This window comes from Pleurodeles waltl, chromosome 4_2 (genome assembly GCF_031143425.1).
Source record: "Pleurodeles waltl isolate 20211129_DDA chromosome 4_2, aPleWal1.hap1.20221129, whole genome shotgun sequence".
NCBI classification, from domain to species: domain Eukaryota; kingdom Metazoa; phylum Chordata; class Amphibia; order Caudata; family Salamandridae; genus Pleurodeles; species Pleurodeles waltl.
This window is the reverse complement of record NC_090443.1, coordinates 424,407,339-424,429,391: the sequence shown is the minus strand read 5'-3', so window position 1 is coordinate 424,429,391 and position 22,053 is coordinate 424,407,339. Positions and strand designations below refer to the sequence as shown.

The 22,053-nt window shown below is 45.2% G+C and overlaps 1 protein-coding gene across 5 annotated transcripts in view; it reads right to left on the bottom strand.

Annotated features, from left to right (window-relative positions):
• The window catches only part of AKAP8 (A-kinase anchoring protein 8), an 816,848-nt gene that overhangs the window by 215,563 nt on the left and 579,232 nt on the right, over positions 1-22,053 (bottom strand). For all 5 annotated transcript variants that reach the window (XM_069231685.1, XM_069231682.1, XM_069231683.1 and 2 more), the window contains one exon: positions 6,002-6,095. In XM_069231685.1, coding sequence (XP_069087786.1) covers positions 6,002-6,095 — 94 coding nt within the window. The remainder of the gene's footprint in view (positions 1-6,001; positions 6,096-22,053) is intronic.

The window sequence follows — 22,053 nt, the reverse complement described above, 5'->3', positions numbered from 1 at the left end:
TCTCTCAGGTTCCTGGAAGGGCACTGCGCTCAACCTGTGCTCAGTGTACCTTCCCGCTCCACTACAGGCAGCGACACTCGCAGAGGTGGGGGGCCTGTTACTACACCTACCCACTGGGATCCTTATTTTGGGTGGCGACTTGAATCAGGCCATGAACTCTGAGCTGGACAGATCTGGGACTTCAGGAGTGGGGGAGGTCTGGGACCACTTTCCCAGTCTGCTGGGGCGCTGGGCCTGGCTGACCTTTGGAGGGAAGGCAACCCACATGCAAGACAATACACATACTTTTCAGCAGCCCACTGGATTTTCTCCAGATTGGACTACATCTTCACCCAGTGTGCTACGTGACTATACATGCGAAGGGTGTGTCTGACCATTCCCCGGTAGGGATTAGACTGCTGGGCCCACAGCGGGGCTATACGCTACCGGGAAGACTGGACGTCTTGGGTCTGAAGGAGCTGGGGTTAGACAGAAACTGCGGGAGGGGGCATCTTTTCACTTCGCGGAGAATCAGGGCACAGTAGCGTTGGCTGGGACGTTATGGGAAGCCTTCAAGACAGTCTTGAGGGGACATGCGCAGGCGGCCCTTGGGGTGACAAGGAAGGAAACACGGCTAGCATGCACTACCATAAAGAAAGACATAGTCAGCCTGGAAGTGACAGCCCTGGCTTCCAACAATCCAGAAGATCGTGAGAAATTGTGACTGCGACAACTGGAGCTGAGAGCTCCGGCAGATAACCAGGCCAGGCAATATGCTATAGCGGTCCAGTGTGGGCTGAATGATGTGGGCAACAAGGTGGGTAGGTTGTTAGCAAGGCTTGAGCGGAGGGACAGAGAGGTGGAGAACTCAGAGCGGGTCACAAAAATGAAGGGGGCAGCCATAGTGGAGACCTTCCCAGACTATTACAAAAACCTGTATGCCTCTAGGACAGAAACGTCCGCGGAGAACTGTGAGGATTTCCTTAGGGATATCCAACTACCGGTATTGACGACAGATGACAGAGATGCACTGGAAGCCACTATGAGAGAGGAGGAGGTAACCCTGGCATTGTGAGACTTGCAGACGGGGAAGGCCGTGGGCCCCAATGGGATCCCAGTGGAACTGTACAAGGGAATGGCCACCGTGATAGCTGGTCCACTCCTGGGAATGTTTAAGGAAGCCAGGGACAAGGGCTGTTTGACGGCTGACCAAAGGGCAGCAACATTTGTGATGATTCATAAGGAAGGGAGGCTCCCGGAGGCGTGTAGCTCATATAGACTGATATCCCTCCTTAATATGGAAGCCATGGTGCTGGCCAAAGTGCTAGCCAATAGATTGCTGGGAGTAATAGGACACATACGGGGTCATTCTGACCACGGCGGGCGGCGGGAGGCGCCCGCCTGGAGGGAACCGCCGAATGACCGCACCGCGGTCAAAAGACCGGGGCGGCCATTCTGGCTTTCCCGCTGGGCCGGCGGGCGACCGCCAGAAGGCCGCCCGCCGGCCCAGCGGGAAACCCCCCTCAACAATGAAGCCGGCTCCGAATGGAGCCGGCGGAGTTGTAGGGGTGCGACGGGTGCAGTGGCACCCGTCGCGATTTTCAGTGTCTGCAAAGCAGACACTGAAAATCATTATGGGGCCCCCAGGGGCCCCACGACACCCGTTCCCGCCATCCTAACCGCCAGGAACAGGATGGCGGGAAGGGGGTCGGAATCCCGCCATGGAGGATTCCCTGGGCCAGGGGTAAACCGGCGGGAAACCGCCAGTTGCCCTTTTCTGACCGCGGCTTTACCGCCGCGGTCAGAATGGCCCAGGAAGCACCGCCAGCCTGATGGCGGTGCTTCCGCGGTCCCCGGCCCTGGCGGTCATGGACCGCCAGGGTCGGAATGACCCCCATAGTGCATCGGGATCAGTCGGACTTAAGGCTGGACAGAAGCATGAGACTAAATCTTGGGCGCTTGCTTGGGGTGCTACACCTAACCGCGGAGGCAGAGGCAGATCAGGCTGCCCTGATGGCTCTGGATGCCAAAATGGCATTTGACTCCCTGGAGAGGAACTATAAGTCTGTGGACATGGAAAGACTGGGGTTTGGGACGCAGTTCTGTAGGTGGACCCGGCTGCTGTATGGCGACCCTATGGCGCGAGTGAAGGTCAATGGAGTAGTGTCACAAGAACTTGAGCTGGAGGGGTACTTGGCAGGGTTGCCGCTGTCACCTTTGCTCTAGCACTGGAGCCATTGGCAGCATGGATCCGTCAGGATCCTTTGGTGCAGGGCTTCCAAACGGTGAGAGAATGGGAGAAACATATATCCTTATATGCAGACGATATTGTGCTATACGTCTCACAGCCCTCACTGACACTAGGCAGGCTCATGCAAATATTTAGAATTTTTGGCGACCATTCAGGATATACAATAAATTGGTGCAGGTCAGTGGTATACCCCCTGGCAGGAGGGGAACACATCGTTCCAGGAGACTGTGAGGCCCCGGTGGTGACGGAGGTCTTCCGCTACTTAGAAATATATGTAACCAGGGACCCCGGGGACTTCCTGTGGAGAAACTTGACTGTTCAACTGTAGAGACTCAAGTTAGATGTGACACACTGGCATGACCTCCCTTTGACTTTGATGGGAAATGCAGTGCTCTATAAGATGATGAGCCTGCCGCGTCTCCTCTATGTCCTGCAAAACACCCCGTATAGTATTCCGTGTGAGGTGTTTGACACAATCACATCGGAGGTGCAGCGATTGCTGTGGTGGGGGGTGGGGGGAAGGGACCAGACACCGAGGACTGCCCTACCCAAGCTACAGAGAGGACCATACGAGGGAGGATTGGCAATACCGGACATTCAGAAATACTATTGGGCAGTGCACCTTTTGGTGGTCAATGACTGGATGTTTGGGGATCAACAGGATCCGGCACTTAGGCTAAAATGACATCTGATGGGGCCATGTGGACCTGAGGCCCTGCTACATGACACTCAAAAGGAGCGGGCACTGCCGCCTCACACAAAGGCAGGGACCCAGGCATGGAAAGAGGCAACTAAACACCTGGGGTGGTTGGGGAAGCTCACTGGCCTTACCCCGCTGTGGCACAGCGACAAGCTATCCGAGGTACAAGGCCAAGCGGGATTAAGAAGATGGGAGGCAATTGGCATAGAACACCTGGGTTACGTGTGGAGGGGAAAGACATTCATTGGCTTCGAGACACTTGAAGAGCAGTATGTTTTGGCACTCAGTGAACATTTTCGATACATGCAGCTCGGACATACGCTAAGGAGGCAGGGGGAAAGCCTGCTGGATGCTTACTCGTTGGAAGATAGTATCCTGTTGGAAACACTTCATGGGTGAGGTACTTCTGTAATCTACAAAAAACTAATTAACAATTCCCCTGACACACTGGATAACTTGAAGGAGAAATGGATAACAGACCTGGGACCATTAACGGAAGAGGAATTGGGGGGGTGGGGGGGGGGGGGAGGGATTGGTGGTGCCACGGACATAAGGCTAGGTTAAGACTGGTACAATAAAAAATCCTCCATAGAGTATACTACCCACACACTATGCCATTTAAGATTGGCAGGGTGGAAAATACAGGCTGTCTGAGGCAGTGGCAAAGATGGCACTTTCATGCATATGTTATGGGAATGTCCTCGCATAAAGGAATGCTGGGCAGGAGTGGTGGGAGAGATGTGACATATCACTGCGCTTGATGTTCCGTTAGATACTAAATGGTTAATCCTAAGAATATCAAGGGAATACATATGGCCTAGAAACACAGAAATATGGCTGAGACTGGTAGCTGGAGTGGTGAAACGTAATAATGCAAGGGCCTGGGGGAGCGCGGTTGCCTCACGAGTGTCGGTGCGACCTGGACTAGTGCCAGCAGACAGAGACGGTCATATATGAGGGTAGAGGATGCCCGAAGAAATGGGAAAAAGTATGGAGGCCCTGGGCAGCTGCTCGGGCTCAGGCAGAGACTAAGGCATATGGGAGGGAAGGAAGAGTGGACGATAACGTGGGGAAACATTCCCTCGTCTGGACAGCGAGAGGTCGCCTGAAGGGCAACAAAAGACTATGACGTGCCTTTTACAATGAGTCATGATGTTAAGTAACTCATGTATATACCCTCGATACATTGCTTGATGCAAACATGTGAACCTTGTTTATGGTTTGAAAAAACAATAAAAAAAGAATTTATAAAAAAAATTAAAAAAAATAGTTTAATTGTGTGTTTATAAAATGAATCAATTAAATAATGGACGCTCAACTCACTCATTGTTCTTATGATTGTTTCTAATGATTAATTACAGCATGTGAGGTACCAATTATTTTATATTTTTGTTTGTGTGGTCTAACATCTCTTGATTTAAGGCCCCAGCCTATTTCTATTTAGGAATCGTACTTCCTTGCAACAGACACAATTATCGAATCAGAGGGTGGATTCTGCAAAATGGGAAAAAAAGTATTTTTTTCAGGTGGCTTTTATTTATTATGCAAATGTTTTGGAGTGGACTTCACTGAGGCCGGGGTTAAACGGGGAAACAAAGAATGTTCAGAATAGTGGTGCAGGGTGTCAAGATGATTAAAGTATTTCGCTGGGTCGTTGGAACAGGTATTTTAGACCTTGCAGTGTCATAGTACTCTAGTCATGGGGATGAGACTGCTGTTTCGGGTGGCAGCCCCTCCTTGTGTGGGGGACTGAGTCTATCCCACACTGTCTAGTAGCTGTCGGCCTAACCCTTTCGGCTAGCTAGCAGCACCCCACCCAAACCCAAATGTAAAAGTGATTTGTGGCAGCCTGGCGCATGACACTCACTCATCAGGGAAGTTGTGGCAGAACAGATCTTACCTCTTTCTTTTAGTTATGTGTCTCATACATGCAAAGAGAAACAGAAGCAGGATTTGGTTCAATACATTTAATGAAGCAAATATGTTCTATGTAAAAATTCACGAATTGCGATTATTAGGAAGATTAAACACAACACAATTGTAACTGTGACCATAAATGTGAAGAAGCCCTAGTCTGCTTGTACTAGTCTCTGCAAGAAAACCCCATCTCCAGACCTGAATAATAAGCATGGGTGTGCCTGTTGGTCTGCTGGCCGTCCTCCCAAGTGGATGGAGCGATGAGGCCAAGTTCAGCAGAGCTGCGACAACGTACAGCATGAGAGGACTGACTGAAATGGCCCCTCTAACCCGGTTTGCGGTGATGTGTTTTATTACAAAACGTGTTATTGTTCTGAGAATTGCCCTGATGTTAAAATGTGTTAAAATGTGTCTTTTCTGTGTAAGGTAGACATTGTACTCTTGGACAGGCAATACTTAGTAATCATGTACAGCCTTGGGCAGAGCATTGGATGAAATGTCGTGCAAAAGAGTTAATACATTCTGCCCGGAAGGGCAGCTCATAAAAACAATAAAACATCTCCACTAAGCTAAGGCCATGCCAAAATAGTAAAAAGGAATACATTAAATTAACTAGGTAAAAGGGCATTCCATTACACATATAATACACATCTCTGCATATATACATTTTACCTTACTAGTACAAATCAAGGTGGGAAATGGGTGGCATCATGTGAGTATGTACAACATACAATTGTGAGTACAATAAAAATGCAGATGAATAACAATCTACCAGTATAAAAGTGTAAAAGGCAAATATACTGTATCTAGCAAAATAAAGACAGAAGCAATATTAGCCCCAAACATTCTACTCACAGGTTACATAAAGAGGCTAGATGTCAGACTACCAAATCATTCAAGCAACACTCACCCGAATATGGAACTGAATGAGTAGGTCATAAAAACAGACAGTCCAATATGGACCATCTCCGGGTTTTGAAGAAAAAACGTCCAGCTACAAATAGCTCAATCATAAGCAACTAAACACTTGAAGCCATAAGGATCAATTAAGCTACACGTTAGTGCAAATCCTGTTGAAAAGGTCCAAAGGTAAGCTAACAGTAGACAAGTTGATTTCCAATAAGGAGACAAATGCAGACGTCAGTGCCACCCACCTTTGAAAGGGTCTGGTTTTTGTTTTACACCCTCCTTTTCAATGAGCTCCTGTCGCCGTTTCTCAATCTTTTTATTCCGGTTTACAATATATTCCTGTGCGGATTAAAAGAAGTTACAAAAAACGTGAATTGTGAGCAAATGTGATAAACACAATGAAGCTAAATGAACCAAGCTGGGATTTTAAGAATGGCTACCTTTGAATACTATTCTTTTGTTAATAAACTGATCTTTATCAACCTTTTACAAAACACATTGGGGAAAGCCATTAAGAAAACAGTGCATGGACCAATGCAGCAAAAAATCATACACTCATCCAAAACTAATCCTGCTCTAGGTGGGTATATTGTGATTGCTAGTGTCTGTGTGCATTTAGGAATAACTGCAAACAACACACTGCCCACCACTCCAGCAGTCCTGCTCCATAGGTTGTCTTAGACCAGTCTGGCCACTCCAAGTTCTATGTGTTGATGTTTCAAGCAGGCTGTGTGTGCCGCCTATCATCTCCGCTTCTTCGAGGTAGGTGCTCATTTGAATCAGGGTTAAATACTAATAATATCAAGTCCCACCCTGTGATGTGGGCAGGGCCATAGCCATGTCATGTACTAAAAGTCTGCGTTATGTGCTTCATGCGTCAATGTATGAAGTTTAGATGAAGGCGGGATGGGGTGAGGTACAATCGTTGGGTATAGTTAAACAGTGCGTTTTTTTCGAGTTCCTACTACCCCCCCTTCCTCCTTTCCCGCCCTGGGAATGTGTCTCAGGACTTTGCTCCAATCGGCCTCTGTTAGTACAACCTGAAGGTCCTGGCTCCAATGCTCTCTCAGACCTCTGAGGGTTGCACCCACCACTTGAATCAGAGCTTTATATATGTTGGTGATCCTGTGGTGCGTGGGGTTCCATGTTAACAGCATCTGTAATGCCGGGTCTACCTCCAGGTTCCTGCTTGGGTCTCTCCAAGTCTCAGCTATGGCCCTTCTAAGTGCAACATGAGTCAAACACTGACCCACTAAGATAGCGTATATCTCTCAAAGCTCCTCGAACGAGAGGGCATTACCTTCCATAAAGTGCTGCTTGGGACAATTTTTGTGACGGAAAAGATAGGTACCTGTAACTTGAGCTCCCCAGCTCTGATATCTTGAGGATGCTGACTTAATACCTCTAGTGGCCTGAAAACTATTTAATAATCATAAGAAGATAATGCATTTCACATATGTTACACAGGCTGCAAAAGGTATGCAAGTATATCTATGCCAGTTATCACGGATCCTTCTTTCATCTAATGAAGGCGCTCTCCTTTGAGACTTAGTGAGAGATCCTCCTGAACTCAATGCAATACAGAAATAACCTGGCATTTTTTAAATACTATTTATGAGTACTGTGCTGTTAAGCACACTCCTTCAACATAAGAATAACATTGCTCCACCACTATTTGCAATATTTCTCTATGTTACCATCCACAACGCAATAACTGAAGGCATTAAATCCTTACTGTGTGATTAATTAAAACCATTAAAAAGTTCAAAATTCACATCAAACATTATAAATGGTTATTACAATTAGGCTTCGGACCAACAGTCAGTTAATAACTGATTTTGAGTGTCTCTTTTGCTAAAATTGCCTTTAAAATTTCATTGTTATGGTGGCTAGTCGCATATCACAAGGGTTATAACATTCTGCTACTGCGTCTCTCCATGTGTTATGTTTAACTTTCTAATAATTTCATGCGTCCTTCAGCGAGACCCTTGCAGCAGCAGAGTACACGGGCTAGGGATTCGGTCTTATATGAACAGAAGCAACACCTGGGGGACGGGCAGATGAACTTCCACAGCTACTTTATTTTGCTGCTATGACCTGTACAAATCTCTGTCCTACCAGTCCTGTTTTGCTTTAAGAGATATTACTTCTGTTGTCAAGTAACGTTGAGAACAGTTGTGTGTACAGATATAATAAAGTGCTGATGCGCTCAAAGGTGAGACATGCACAATTGCCTTCTACAAAAGAGCATGCACACCAATGCTTCCAGATTAAAAAAGATATTCTTTTGACTTGATTCACTCATAATTAGGTGTAATACCATGGTTCTTTCTTAATAGGAAGTGAGTAATGTATAATACGTTCTCCGGCACTGGCATCTTTTCAAAGATTCATGTGCTTAAATTATTCCCTAATGGCGAAGAACCATTAGTAGTCAAAGTTTACAAGGTAGTGTTCATCTACATGCAATCAACATTTCTCACCTATACACTGTTCATTTCATTCCTCATTGTGTGACCCCAATCTTTAGGCAATGAGAGAGAGCGAGTGAGAGCGAGAGTGTGTTCACCTCCCCTCTGAAGCTCCACTGGTCAGATTCTCAAGGTTCACTTATAAGCCTCATAAAAGGGGAGGAGAGCAAGTGATGTGAAGCTATGAAAAACACCAACACTAAGGAATTGTCATTACAGGTAACTTACTTCTGCAGTGGATCTTTCATACTTTTCATGCTTGAATTATGATTAACACAACAGTAAAAGAGCACATACGGAAAACAAGAATAAGGCTGACCTTAACCAAACCAGCTTCAAAGTGCCACTGGTCCCACTGTGAGAACCCCCTCTGGACTGGATATGAAGGAGGTAATGAATTGCAGCAGAATGAGCTCTCTTCTAAGGAGCCACTCTGCAGATGTCTATTATGGGCACTCCAATGAAGAGAATGGCTGGAACAGAACTACCATGCCTCTAGAAACATGAGCTGTAACACCACACAGAGGTCTGCTACACATAGGCATGGGCTGTATTAATGAAGAAATTAATCCATCACTGCTTCACCTTTGTTTGCTCAGCCATAAGCAACAAAAGGCCTTTATTTTATCCAATGTAATTAGCTTCTGGTGTAGGGAGAATTGAAGGATCTCTTAAGTGCAGTTCTTGGCTTTAGGAAAAAGGTAGGCAGAACATGTTCATGTAGGTGAAATGAAAAGGCCAACATACAAGAACATTTTTGTTTGGTTCTACCAGACACACTGTTATTAATGACATTTACACCAGATTCTTATTTGGCAAAAGCTTGGATTTCACAAATTTGCCTAGTTGAAGTGATGGAGGGTAAGAAGGAAGTTTCCAAGTCCAATGCTGATCGTCAGCCCAGTGAATGGGCTTGAACAAGTGACTCATAACAGCTGACAATACTGAATTAGGCTCCTTTGATGGGGCAAGCTTTCAAGTCGGTGAAAAAAGTTGAAAAAACACTTTATAAACTCCTTAGTTGACCTGGAAAAGAATGCAGATGAGCAAGGTGGTCTTCTCAAGAATCTTGAAAAGGCAGCCAGGTGTATCAACATGAAAATCCTGCCTTGACTGCATGCAGAAAGTAAGGCAAAGACTCATGTGTAAACATCAAAAGCTGATTCAAATTCATAGACTACACCCAGAAATAAATTCACTTCCATTTTCAAACCTCTGGAATCTGCTTCTGGTGCACTAGCAGGTCAAGACAACAAAATGTGAAGCTGAGCATCCGGTCCATCAGTTGTAAACCGTCATGTGTCGCTGAAAACGTAGCCTCTATTACGAGAAAACAGATGAAGTTCTGGCTTGAGATAAATCAATGGCTAAACTGAAATTTCCAGTTTGTAGCACCAGCGTTAGGTGGCCCACCCAAGTGCCACAAGAATTATTGTACAAGGCTCCATTTTCTCCATTTTCATTTCATTATCAACAAAACCATGGGGATCGAAGGGATAGGAGGAAATGAGTAAAGAAAGGAAAATTAATTTACCCGTAACCTTAGTACTCCTTCAGTGGGATCTCTTTTGAAAATACAAGCACTGAATTGCCCAGCTCATGAACTTGATCTGGAAATAAATTACTTCCTTCCCAGAAACTCCAGTGATGGTATTTTTTTATAGAGTCACATGCTTGAATTAATTCCCACTGTAAAGGACAAGTAGGACCTGCAGAAGAAGCAGTTTCTGGAATGTATCTACTATTTGCTGTAGGATGTTTATAGGTGGCTCCTTACAGTGATGCCTTGAACATTAAGGCTGCTCATGACCCCTTGGGTGATCTTCACCTGCAAAGTCTGAGGTTAAAAAGACCTGTATCCTTGCTGAGATTTCTCCTCCTCAAATGCTTTCTTCTCTAGGACATGCAATGAAAAGCATTTACAGAGCGCACTATACCCTAAGATATAAAAACCCTAACAGAAGACACCTTAAAGCCTTCAGACAATCATCCTAAAAAGGCTGACCTGCGCTTCGAAGCTCAAGGCATTGCTGAATAAAACACCCAGGTTTTTGGCTGATGTGACCGGAGTGGGAAAAGGTCAACAATCCTCTTGCCACCAGATTTGAGACCAAATAGACTCCTGAGCACCAAACATCAATATCTCTGTTTTGTCAGCATTAAGTTTTAGGGCGTTGTCATTCTGTTGGAGGTTGGCCCTCTATGTGGTGTACAAAATCGAGCACACTATGCAGAGGGTCTGGGCAACCACACTTTAGTTTCCATAGGTAAAAATTAGACCATCTAATGCTCCAATTTTTTAAGGTAGCTGGTCGAGCAATTAGGCGAATCCAGGAGCTGTGCTAAGCATTTACTGTACTCACAAATCCAATCAAGCCCCACACACACTCAATGAATAAGAGACCAGATTTTATCAAAATACTTCAGACTTTTATATAAATTTTAAGACCAAGATCTTTAGAATACGTTAAGTACATTTCAAGTTATAGCTTTTCAAAGTATTGGCAAAGTTAGTCTTTCTGTGCGTAATTACGCACCATTGGAATCAATGCACAGTCACCTTTAAAAATGCAGTAAAATAAAAAATACAAAAATCACACAGTTGAGTTACCAGTCTCTTCTCTTGCAGGGTGGTCGCAGCAGTCGCTGGACACCCTATGCCAGCTGGAGAGGCTCGGGCGGCTCCGGGTTCTGGTGGGACCAGCTTTGAATAGGTTCTTGGCACAAGCACAGGGCCACCTGGATGGGCCACTTGGAAAAGGAGCTGGTTTGCAGATTTAAAGATGTGCCTTGGGGTCCCATTGGGCTGCTGATGTCGCAAGGGGTTTGGGACCCGGGGCACACAGCAGATCCCGCGATGCAAGGCCCAGGGCGGCCAGGTGCTGGGTGAGTTGGAGATCCAGGAGCTGTGAGCAACGGAGTCCTTTGGAGCTGGAGGTGAGTCTCTAAGGGCTGCTTACAGGACAAGGGGGGCAATCTGGTCAGAGGTCCAGGGTGTTCCTGAAGTCCCTTGACTGGGGCTTCCTCCTGATCCTTTTCCAGCTCGGGGGGGGGGGGGATCTCGTTGTCTGCTTGTCCGACAAGTACCCAGGGCATTGGCGTAATTCAGCCACTAGAGGGAACAGTGCCACCAAACATAACACACTTGTAGGTCACATCCGGGCGGTCATCAGTGCGTCGTCGGGTCCGGCTAGGACTACCGGTCGCGGAGATATCGGTTGTTCGGTGAAGTACCCTCACCAGTTTGTTGGTTCTTGCTTTGTTTTTGAGTGGTGCCCCCACTCAGAAGGGAGATCTGGGATGAATCTTGAAGCCTGGTTGTCCCCCTGGGTTTTTTGGGTTCATTCCAGTGTCCAGCTTCTCTGCTGCAGCGATTTTTGGGTCTTGGGTGCAGCAGGCAGGGGTTAGCGCCTTTTCTTGTGCAGCAGGTCGTCATTTCTCTTGCTGTGATCATTCTTTTGCTGCTGGTCTTCCTTGTCTCTTCCAATCTGATTTCTTGGTCTCTGGGAGCCCACTAACTACTGAAGTTTAGTGGGTGTTTTAGGGGGAACCTGGTAGTGTCCAATGGGACACTTCCCTTTGGGTGGCTACAGTTACCACTTCCTGTAGGGAGGGTCACTTTCCTAAATCTCACTGACTATCTTCCTCTATTCTAACACAGAGGAAAATAAAATAGAGGGTCCACTTTGCATGCAAGCCTTTATGGGTGGTGCATGCTCAGTGAGGCCACTCCTCCTACCCTTTTTGTCTGGTTTCCAGCCAAATGTGGGGGTGTGCAAAGGGGGAAGCCACCTGCTGCTAGCAGCAAGCCTGGAGGCTCGAGTTTCAAGAGCAGTAGCCCTTTGAAGCTCACCGCCAGGGTGTTGCACATTCCTGAGGGAGGGGGTGTTAGCTCCTCCACCCAGGAAGGGCATTGCTCCCAAACCAGAGAGCCTGCGCTCTCCCCCAAGGTTTGTGGAATGGCTGTCTGGAGGTGGCAGACTGGATGGAACCAGTCAGCAACCATGCCAGTTAAGGTTAGCGTTTGCAGGGGGCACCTCTAAGGTGACCCCTGGGTACATTTAGGGATAAATTCAATACTGGCACCAGTTTGGATTTATCATTCTGAGCTGTTTCATACCAAACAACCCAGGGTACAGGGTAGCCATCATGTAACTGGGAAACTCGTGTTTGACCAATGTCCAGTAAATGCATTTAAAATGGCTGCTCTGTTCACTCACCATGTCCTAGGTTTAGCAGGGACACAGTGGGGGCATATTGCTCATGCACTTATGCCCTCACATATAGTATGGTGCTCCCAGCCTTAGGTCTGTAAGGCCTGACAGAGGGGTGACTTACCCATGCAAGGCCCTACCGGGTGGCACAATCAGTGCTGCTGCCCTCAGGGGTTTACCCTTAAAACCCCATGCCCTAGGTGCACCCATTTACTAGGGACTTCTAGGGATACTTAAGAGTGTATCCAATTGTGTCAGGCATGAAAACAGTTTTAGGTAAAGAGCTCTGGCCCAGGGAACCGGTTTAGCAGGGGCCCTGGGCACTACCAGCTTCTAGAACACATCAACCAAAAAGTGGGGGCTAACCATGCAAAAAGAGGCCTCCTCTCACACATGCATCTACTTACTAATGCTGGACATACAATGATTGAACTGCTCAGCTACAGAATTCAGGTCACTGGAAATAGATACAATGATCTGGGTGTCATCTGCATCTGACAGCACCTGGAATCCTAAAGAGCGCACCAATTCAGCCTGTGGAGCAACATTTGTACTCAAGAATGAGCCGTGAGGCACCCCACAAGGAAAACTAGAGGCTTCATCCTTGAAACTCCCCGCAACTAACAGTTTGTACTCTGTTGGTAAAGATCAGAGGAGCTTAAGTGTGGACCCACCAACGCTGATTTACTGCAGACGTTGGATCATACGTACTGGTTGGATGGTGTTGAATGCAGCAGACCGCTCAAGCATCACCAGAATGGGTGCCCCACCCTGTTCAACCAGGCAGCAGATGCTGTCTGCAGCCACAAAAGGAGCTGGCTCTGTACTGTGGTAACTCCTAAAACCGTTTTGTAAGGGGTCAAGGACATTGTGAGACTTGATAAAATTCAACCAATTCCTGGTTAACAAACTTTTCAAATATTTTGACCGGTGCAAGTAGCAGGGAAACAGAGCGGAGATTTTTCAGATCCTCAAGGTCCGCATTAGGTTTTTTAAGTAGCGGATTGATTGTAGTTTCCTTCCAGGGGGTGGTGGGAAAGACTCCTGATTGCAGCTTGAGGGTAAACGCATTCTGCATAGTGAACCTTCAGGTGAGCACTGTGTGGGATGCCTGTTCTTGGTCGGTGAATTACACCTCCAATTCAGATTCCAGAATATGAGCAGAAATCTTTAGTAGTAAATTCGAAACAATCAAAGGAAAAGTCATTTCTGTCACTGACTGGGTCGTCAACAGGGCTGTTGCTGAGGTTGCAGCTGTAGTAACTGCTGTTGGGAATTCTATTATCGGGAATGCCATCAACGAGGTTGTCGTCGACAGTGAAGTGATGGAGACTGATGGTATCAATGACCATGTTGTCGACAAACAAGGGTCATGTCATCAATGGACACTTGGTCATTGCCAACAAGACACTACCTATGGACTTTGATGGTGAGGCTGTCATTAACAGGGTGGTTGTTGATAATGGCAGTGCACTAGTGGGGCTGAATTTCTGTACAATATTTTGTGCTGACTGTTCTTTGTCCTTCTGCACTGTTGTTTGGATCTAAGGCCATTTGAAGTCTCAACAGCTTTTTAAACTCATAACTGCAGTCTTGTGCCCTTGGCAGTCAGGTTTTTTTCCTCTGGGCCACTGGCAAAGGAGTCTATTGAGTATGGTGGGCAAATAAGTTAAGGTGTGCAGTGCATGGAGTCCAATGTGATAGGCAAATCATAAAATGGCTTTTCAAAGGAAACCTATACATTGACTTTCCTTCACAAGCAGCCAAATTGTAACAAACAAAATGCTTGTTGTTGTTTGGGGTCAGAGGTGGTGAGACACAGAGGTTCCCTGCCCCCCAAGCCATCACCAAGGAAGAGGATCTGCCACACACACCTCCTGTGCTGTGCGCTGTTAAAGCGCATCTCATCTTCTGCGGCACAGGGTGCTTCTTGTTGTTGAAGGTCAGAGGCAGCGAGACAGAGAGGACTCCCTGCCCCACAAGCCAGCACCAAGGAGGACGGGCTGCCGCACACCCCTCCTGTGGCGTGCGCTGTTAACACGTGGCACATCTACTGCAGGACGCTTGTTGTTAGGGGTCACAGGTGGCGAGACAGAGTGGACTCCCAGCCCCACAAGCCAGCACCAAGGAGGAGGGGCTGCCGCAAACTCCCCTTGGCACTATAAAGGCACTTCTCATCTACTGCGGGACGTGCCTGGGTGAAGACCGGGCCAAGACGGGCCCGTCTTAGCCAGTCATAGCCCGACAGAGGCCATGCCGCTGCTTGTTAAGGATTTAAAGATCCCTTAGGCTACCAGATTCGTTTCCATCTGCCACTTTTCTACACAGGTATAGGTTGTCCAGCATCTGCTAACTGGTCAATAAGGGCAAGAGGAAGTCTATTTAAAGTGATCCCCAGGGCATACAAACATATCCACGCACCACTATTGACAGTTTTTTAGTACAGACAGTGGATTTCGTCGCCAATGAAATTAAGTTGGCAGAGTGGCGGTTGTCACTTGCATCTGATCTATAAGGCATTGTTCCACTGAGTTTGGTCCCGCAAGCAGCTCAGCTGAAGAAAGGGCTGCTTCTCTGAACAAAGCACCCATTAATGTCTGTTCACCTGGTTTGGGGCCAACGGTCAAAAGGGGGAAAAGGGTCCAAAGAGTTAAATCATCTAAGCCTACATCAAATCTAGAGACACGGAACTCTGATGACCCAAGATTGCAGTGCTTGGTGAGTTCTGATGTTTGGGATACCCTGAGCACACGCTTTAGTGACCTCTTAGACTCCAAGCGTTGCCCGCTTTATAGATGGCTTGATGCCATTGAGGTAAAATTGAGTAACTTGGTCACTGCAGTTGGAAGTGTTACAGCTCGGTCTCAGAATATAGCCCATTTGTGAGATCTGCCACCCCAGATTCATGTTGAAACTATCTTGACCGCTCCAGCAGCGGCCGCCCATCTCATGGGCGGGGTGGATGAAAGAAATGGATCTAACAGGGCAGAGCAGATCAGTAGCCCTTACTTATTCAATGGATGGAGTAGATGAAAAGACTGGAGTTAATAATGCAGTGTCCTCCCAATCAGCAGCACCTTCTCATTTAACAAGCGGAGTGGGTGCCCGCACTGGGGCTAATTGTGTAAATAAGCCCACAACAATGGGAAACTGTTGGGAAGCCAATTGTTTAGATTTGCACTATTTTCTGCCCTTTCATGTTTGGAGGAGATGGATTGACAAATAGGGATAATATGTGGCTTAAGTTCTGGGTCTGGGTCTAATGTTATTTCTGCGGGCCCAGTAAACTCTCCCTCCTTGTTATCAATTAAAGAGCCCTTGCCCACTGAGTGTGAGATTAACCCCTTGGCAGGGACTGCTGGACCCCATGGGGCTTTCAGTGGGGCTCATATGGGTAGGAACGGCACACATTTAAAGTTCCTTAGTTGGAACATTGCCGGCCTGGCATCTAAAAGGGGTGGTAGGTGTTCATAAATCAGTTTGATGCTGTGTTTATGCAACACACATGGGCAGTGACTGAAGTAGTGTTTGATGGGTTTATGTGTTTTAACCTACCAGCTATTCCTTCTGCTGTGGGCCGTGCTAAAGGGGAATTGACAGCTTGGTTTAAAGTAAACCTTGGGTGCACAATTGTCCCTGTTGGAACTGTAATGGAAGGGGTACAGGCTCCAGGTCTTAACTGGGGTGATAGTTTTAGATTATAGAGATGAATGTCTACAGTAATGATTTTGTGATGAGGGACAACTCAAAATGTGCAGGTTTATACTCCCTAATTGAAAGTTTAGCAGAGAAGGAGTTATTTGCTGGGAGGTCACTCAAGCTGCTCTTGATAGGGGATTTTAATGCTAAGTTTGGGTGAGTGTAAAGCCCAAATCATATCTCCATTTGATCCTGTTAATCAATTGATCTCACTGCCATGGATGCCAGGGGCGTCATCTATACTCTATTTTAGTTGCCTTTGATTTAGAAAGTGTGGTCCCCACTTCGTCTTTTAGCAATTCCTACATTCACTGGGAGGGTTATGGGACAACAACTGATTATGTTTTTGTGTTGCAGAGCCTGCATCTCTTAATTATGGGAGGTGAGGTTATTCCTTCGATTTACAGCGATCAGAGTCCCATAACTTTTGAAGTTATAGTGCCCTCGAAGCACAGGCAAAACAAATTGCGCTGGTTAGTCTGGAGCTTTGCCAATATGCCTTTAATTATGAAGCATTTTAATTGTACAGACTTTGTAATATCATGCCTTTTAGAAAAGGTGGACTCTAATAACCCATATGTAATTTTGTCAAACTTCTGTCTTATAATAAGGCTATGATGAGTAAACGTGTTGGGAAGCCTCCTCTCTGCGGTAAATCATGGTTTAACAAAGAGTGTAGGCAAGCAAGCAATAGTTTAAGATTGGCCCTGAAGCAAAGCCCCGAGGATCAGGGTGCAGTTGCCACCTACAGGAAGGCTTATACTTTGGCTGTGAAAAAAAGGAAGTTAGCGTTAAAAGGTGAGCAGTGGGAATCGATAGCAACAGACCATAAAAAAAAAGACCCAATGGGATTGTGGAAGGCCATTCGGACTGCCCTAGTGCATGGCCAATCGGTGGATAAAGTCACTGTTCATATTATCCCTGATGCCTGGGTTGAGTATTTTCCTGGCATTTATGGTTCATATAATGACAGACAACAAGAGGTGTTTGTTGACTTACCCCTGCATGAGTTTGTGTTTCTATGAAGAGGAAGTATTTAAGGCAATTTCAAATAGCCCCTCAAAAAAGGCCATTGGCCCAGATAGAATTTCTAGGTTCAGGACACCAGTACTCACCAGGTGTTTTTAGTGCCGTTTGTCGGGTGAGGCCATCGGATTCCTGGCATACGTCTATAACTGTCCCTGTTTTTAAAAAGGGCAATGCCCATGAACCTAAGTAAGCCCATATCTCTTCTTGACTCAAAACCTAAAATATTAGGTAGAGTACTTTTGGAGCATCTGATGTCCTGGGTGTCTGATAACATTCTATCCTGGGTGCAATATGGTTTCAGGAAGGGCTTAGGCACAATTAAACAGTATCTTAATTTACACTTACTTATAGCAAAATAGAAAATATGCAAAGGGCACTGCTATATTTCTTGCATTTATGGATTTATCCAGCACATTTGATTGAGTCAATAGATCTAAGCTCTGGGACATCGTCTTGGGTATGGGCCTGGACACGTGCTTGGTTTCTTCACGTCCTTGCCCCTATTTTATTTTAACTTTATATTAATGAGTTAGGAAAATCCTTGGTGTTGGTTGGGCAGATGTGTTTGTATTGATAAAAGAGCTATCTCCGCCCTACTCCACGCGGATGATGCAGTCTTGTTGGCCAGAACGGCAAACGGGCAAAGTTTTGTAAATACAGTGGGGCGTCAGCTAGCTAGGGTGAGCTCATTTCAATACCTTGCTCTAGAGTTTGATGAAGCCTGCAATTGGTCTATTTGTATTAAAAGCAGGGTGTCCCACTTTACACAGGCAGTGGGAGCCAACTTCTAACTTGCTGCTAGCAGTGGGAAAAAAACCATTGCGCCCATTATTGAAATATATAAAAGGAAATGCTTACCAGTTGTCTCCTATGGCATAGGGGTATGGTATCATACATACATTTATATTATACAGGGGAAGAGAAAAGATTTTGTTGTTAGCTGCTTGGGATTCCTTCCTCTACACCTCATTATTCCTCTCATTTGGAGCTTGGGGTAGAATATGTCTCCGATGTTATACATGCCGTCCCCTTTGGTACTTTTGTGCTCTGTCTAGGCCAATATTGAAGCAGAGCTCAACCGTGCCATCATCAGGGATTGGCTCTCTTGTGCTCATGGACTAAGTATCCCATGGGTAAAATAGATTAGGGATACTACTTTAGCCCTGGGTTGTGCTAATTTCTTTGATAACCCAAAAATCATTATCAACAAGGATAAAGTATGGGTTCACGACTGCTTTTTCAAACAGAGGGAGGCAGCAGAGCGAAAGAAGCCTACCGCCAGAGAGTTTTGCTTAATTGTGATGGTTCCTGGGGTTGAGCCTTATCTATTATATGTGCAGAAAGCTTACAAACGAATGCTATTGACTCGTTCTAGATTGGGCTCTATCTGGTGGATGTTGTTTTTTCCACTCGGACACTTTTCCTTAAAAGTTGTTTGTTTATGCCTGTGTGCATTCTTCCCAGACTTTATTGCATTTTACAATTCTTCTGCAAATACTATTGTGTTATAGAAAGTGATTCCTGTTACCTCTAGTGTGTAAATTTAGGTTAATCAAATGAAGGGCTGCTTTGCTTTTCCTTCACCAATTGCAAGACCCAGAAATTTGTTTTGCCGTTGGTAGTTTCCTGAAAAGTGCCATGACCGAGAAGAGGGCTATATTGTTCTAATCTGTTTATATTGTTAGTGTTGATTTAATTGTTATTTTCAACAGCAATGTGATTTTGCACTTATGTGCTATGTTTCTTAACTGTCTTTTTAAATTGAGATAATTAATTGGCATTATTTATTGCATAATATGAATCTGTTTATTTATGCATTGTCTAGTATGATCCGTTTTTTAATGATCGAATAAAGATTTGATTGAACAAACAAAACACATTTTGACAGCTCATTTAAGGCTTTACATTGGCCATTTCCATTTATTTTCTTTACAAAAGAAGTCAGTGTTAACTTTAAAAGGCCAGTCATTCATAAACTACAGCTTGGTTATATGAATGCCCTTTGTTTTGGCTAGATAACACTTTTGACATTTGAATGCAAAGACCCATCTGCTGGAGTAGAAGCATTCTGAGAGAACGGTTGAAGTGATTAACATGGAAATTCCCACTTTAAGTAGGAAATTTGGATGTGTCCTTGTGACTACTTTATTCTTACAGTTATTATTTACCATGTAAAGTTCATGGGGAGCATAGATCTTAGATTACTGCACCAGGAAAGCAGTTTCCCATGAAATATGAATGAAAACTCTGACTTAGCCAAGGGGAGCAAATTATACAGTACACCTCTTCCTTGCATTTGTTGGGCTGTTGGTCCTCTGAAAGCACCAAATGAAGAACCATTTCATTTTTAAAAGTAAGATGCCCTGGTGGATGAGTGTCAGGTTTCTTTTAAAATGTATAAGCAATCTTGAGGAAGACTCAAATGAACATAATGGTTGAGCTGAAGAGTCAAGCTCAAGGGTGGTAGCTTAAGATGCCGAATCTGGCCTTAGAACTTGTGAAGAAGATTCGATCTGCACAATAGTCTCCTGTGTTTATGTTGTGACAGATGATGTGTGAACCAAATACTTTTTTGTCAATTCCAGGGTAATGAGAAATAAGTCAGTTTTAAAATTATGACCGGAATCAGTGAAATTGAATAGAATGCCTAAAGAAATTTTCCTGACCATCTCTATGAAAACGGTATTCCCCTTTGACCTTTGTTCGTAGTACCTGGAGGCAAAGTCAGGGAATTCTTGTTTTCGGCAGTTGCAAAGACGTATATATACAGGGAGTGCAGAATTATTAGGCAAATTAGTATTTTGACCACATCATCCTCTTTATGCATGTGATCTTACTCCAAGCTGTATAGGCTCGAAAGCCTACTACCAATTAAGCATATTAGGTGATGTGCATCTCTGTAATGAGAAGGGGTGTGGTCTAATGACATCAACACCCTATATCAGGTGTGCATAATTATTAGGCAACTTCCTTTCCTTTGGCAAAATGGGTCAAAAGAAGGACTTGACAGGCTCAGAAAAGTCAAAAATAGTGAGATATCTTGCAGAGGGATGCAGCACTCTTAAAATTGCAAAGCTTCTGAAGCGTGATCATCGAACAATCAAGCGTTTCATTCAAAATAGTCAACAGGGTCGCAAGAAGCGTGTGGAAAAACCAAGGCGCAAAATAACTGCCCATGAACTGAGAAAAGTCAAGCGTGCATCTGCCACGATGCCACTTGCCACCAGTTTGGCCATATTTCAGAGCTGCAACATCACTGGAGTGCCCAAAAGCACAAGGTGTGCAATACTCAGAGACATGGCCAAGGTAAGAAAGGCTGAAAGACGACCACCACTGAACAAGACACACAAGCTGAAACGTCAAGACTGGGCCAAGAAATATCTCAAGACTGATTTTTCTAAGGTTTTATGGACTGATGAAATGAGAGGGAGTCTTGATGGGCCAGATGGATGGGCCCGTGGCTGGATTGGTAAAGGGCAGAGAGCTCCAGTCCGACTCAGACGCCAGCAAGGTGGAGGTGGAGTACTGGTTTGGGCTGGTATCATCAAAGATGAGCTTGTGGGGCCTTTTCGGGTTGAGGATGGAGTCAAGCTCAACTCCCAGTCCTACTGCCAGTTCCTGGAAGACACTTTCTTCAAGCAGTGGTACAGGAAGAAGTCTGCATCCTTCAAGAAAAACATGGTTTTCATGCAGGACAATGCTCCATCACACGCGTCCAAGTACTCCACAGCGTGGCTGGCAAGAAAGGGTATAAAAGAAGGAAATCTAATGACATGGCCTCCTTGTTCACCTGATCTGAACCCCATTGAGAACCTGTGGTCCATCATCAAATGTGAGATTTACAAGGAGGGAAAACAGTACACCTCTCTGAACAGTGTCTGGGAGGCTGTGGTTGCTGCTGCACGCAATGTTGATGGTGAACAGATCAAAACACTGACAGAATCCATGGATGGCAGGCTTTTGAGTGTCCTTGCAAAGAAAGGTGGCTATATTGGTCACTGATTTGTTTTTGTTTTGTTTTTGAATGTCAGAAATGTATATTTGTGAATGTTGAGATGTTATATTGGTTTCACTGGTAATAATAAATAATTGAAATGGGTATATATTTTTTTTTTGTTAAGTTGCCTAATAATTATGCACAGTAATAGTCACCTGCACACACAGATATCCCCCTAACATAGCTAAAACTAAAAACAAACTAAAAACTACTTCCAAAAATATTCAGCTTTGATATTAATGAGTTTTTTGGGTTCATTGAGAACATGGTTGTTGTTCAATAATAAAATTAATCCTCAAAAATACAACTTGCCTAATAATTCTGCACTCCCTGTATATATGAAAAAAAAAACCATTTAAAGAAGACATTTTCTATACCTTTATCATTCAGGACCCATTTGTTATGCTCCTGAATCCCTACTTTGTGTGCCCCTCTGCATTTTGCTCCCCCGTGAGACAAACCATTGTCATTTGCAGTCATATTGCTAACAGACATGTCCAAATTGCCTGTGCCTCTAGAAGTAGAACTCATGATCTGATCAAACCCTGCTTGCTCAAGTAATACGTTGTTGTGGTATTTTCCATCTGAACAATGAGAGGTTTTGTCTTAACAGTAAGAGAAAGGACTTGAGAGCAACCTGGACTATTCTGAATTTTAAAAGGCTGATGTATAGTATAACATTTCCTTCTAGGAAAAAGTCCCATGAATCTGAAGATGATCCATATCTACACATGAACCCAAGAGAGAGGCACCCATCACTATTACCTGAGTGGGAAGGTCTTGGTTGAAAAGAACACCCTTTAAAAGATTGTCCAGATCGCCCCACCATTCGATTGACAGGATGTCTGCCAGAGAGTGGTTTACTGTAAATTTGGATTATTGGTCAT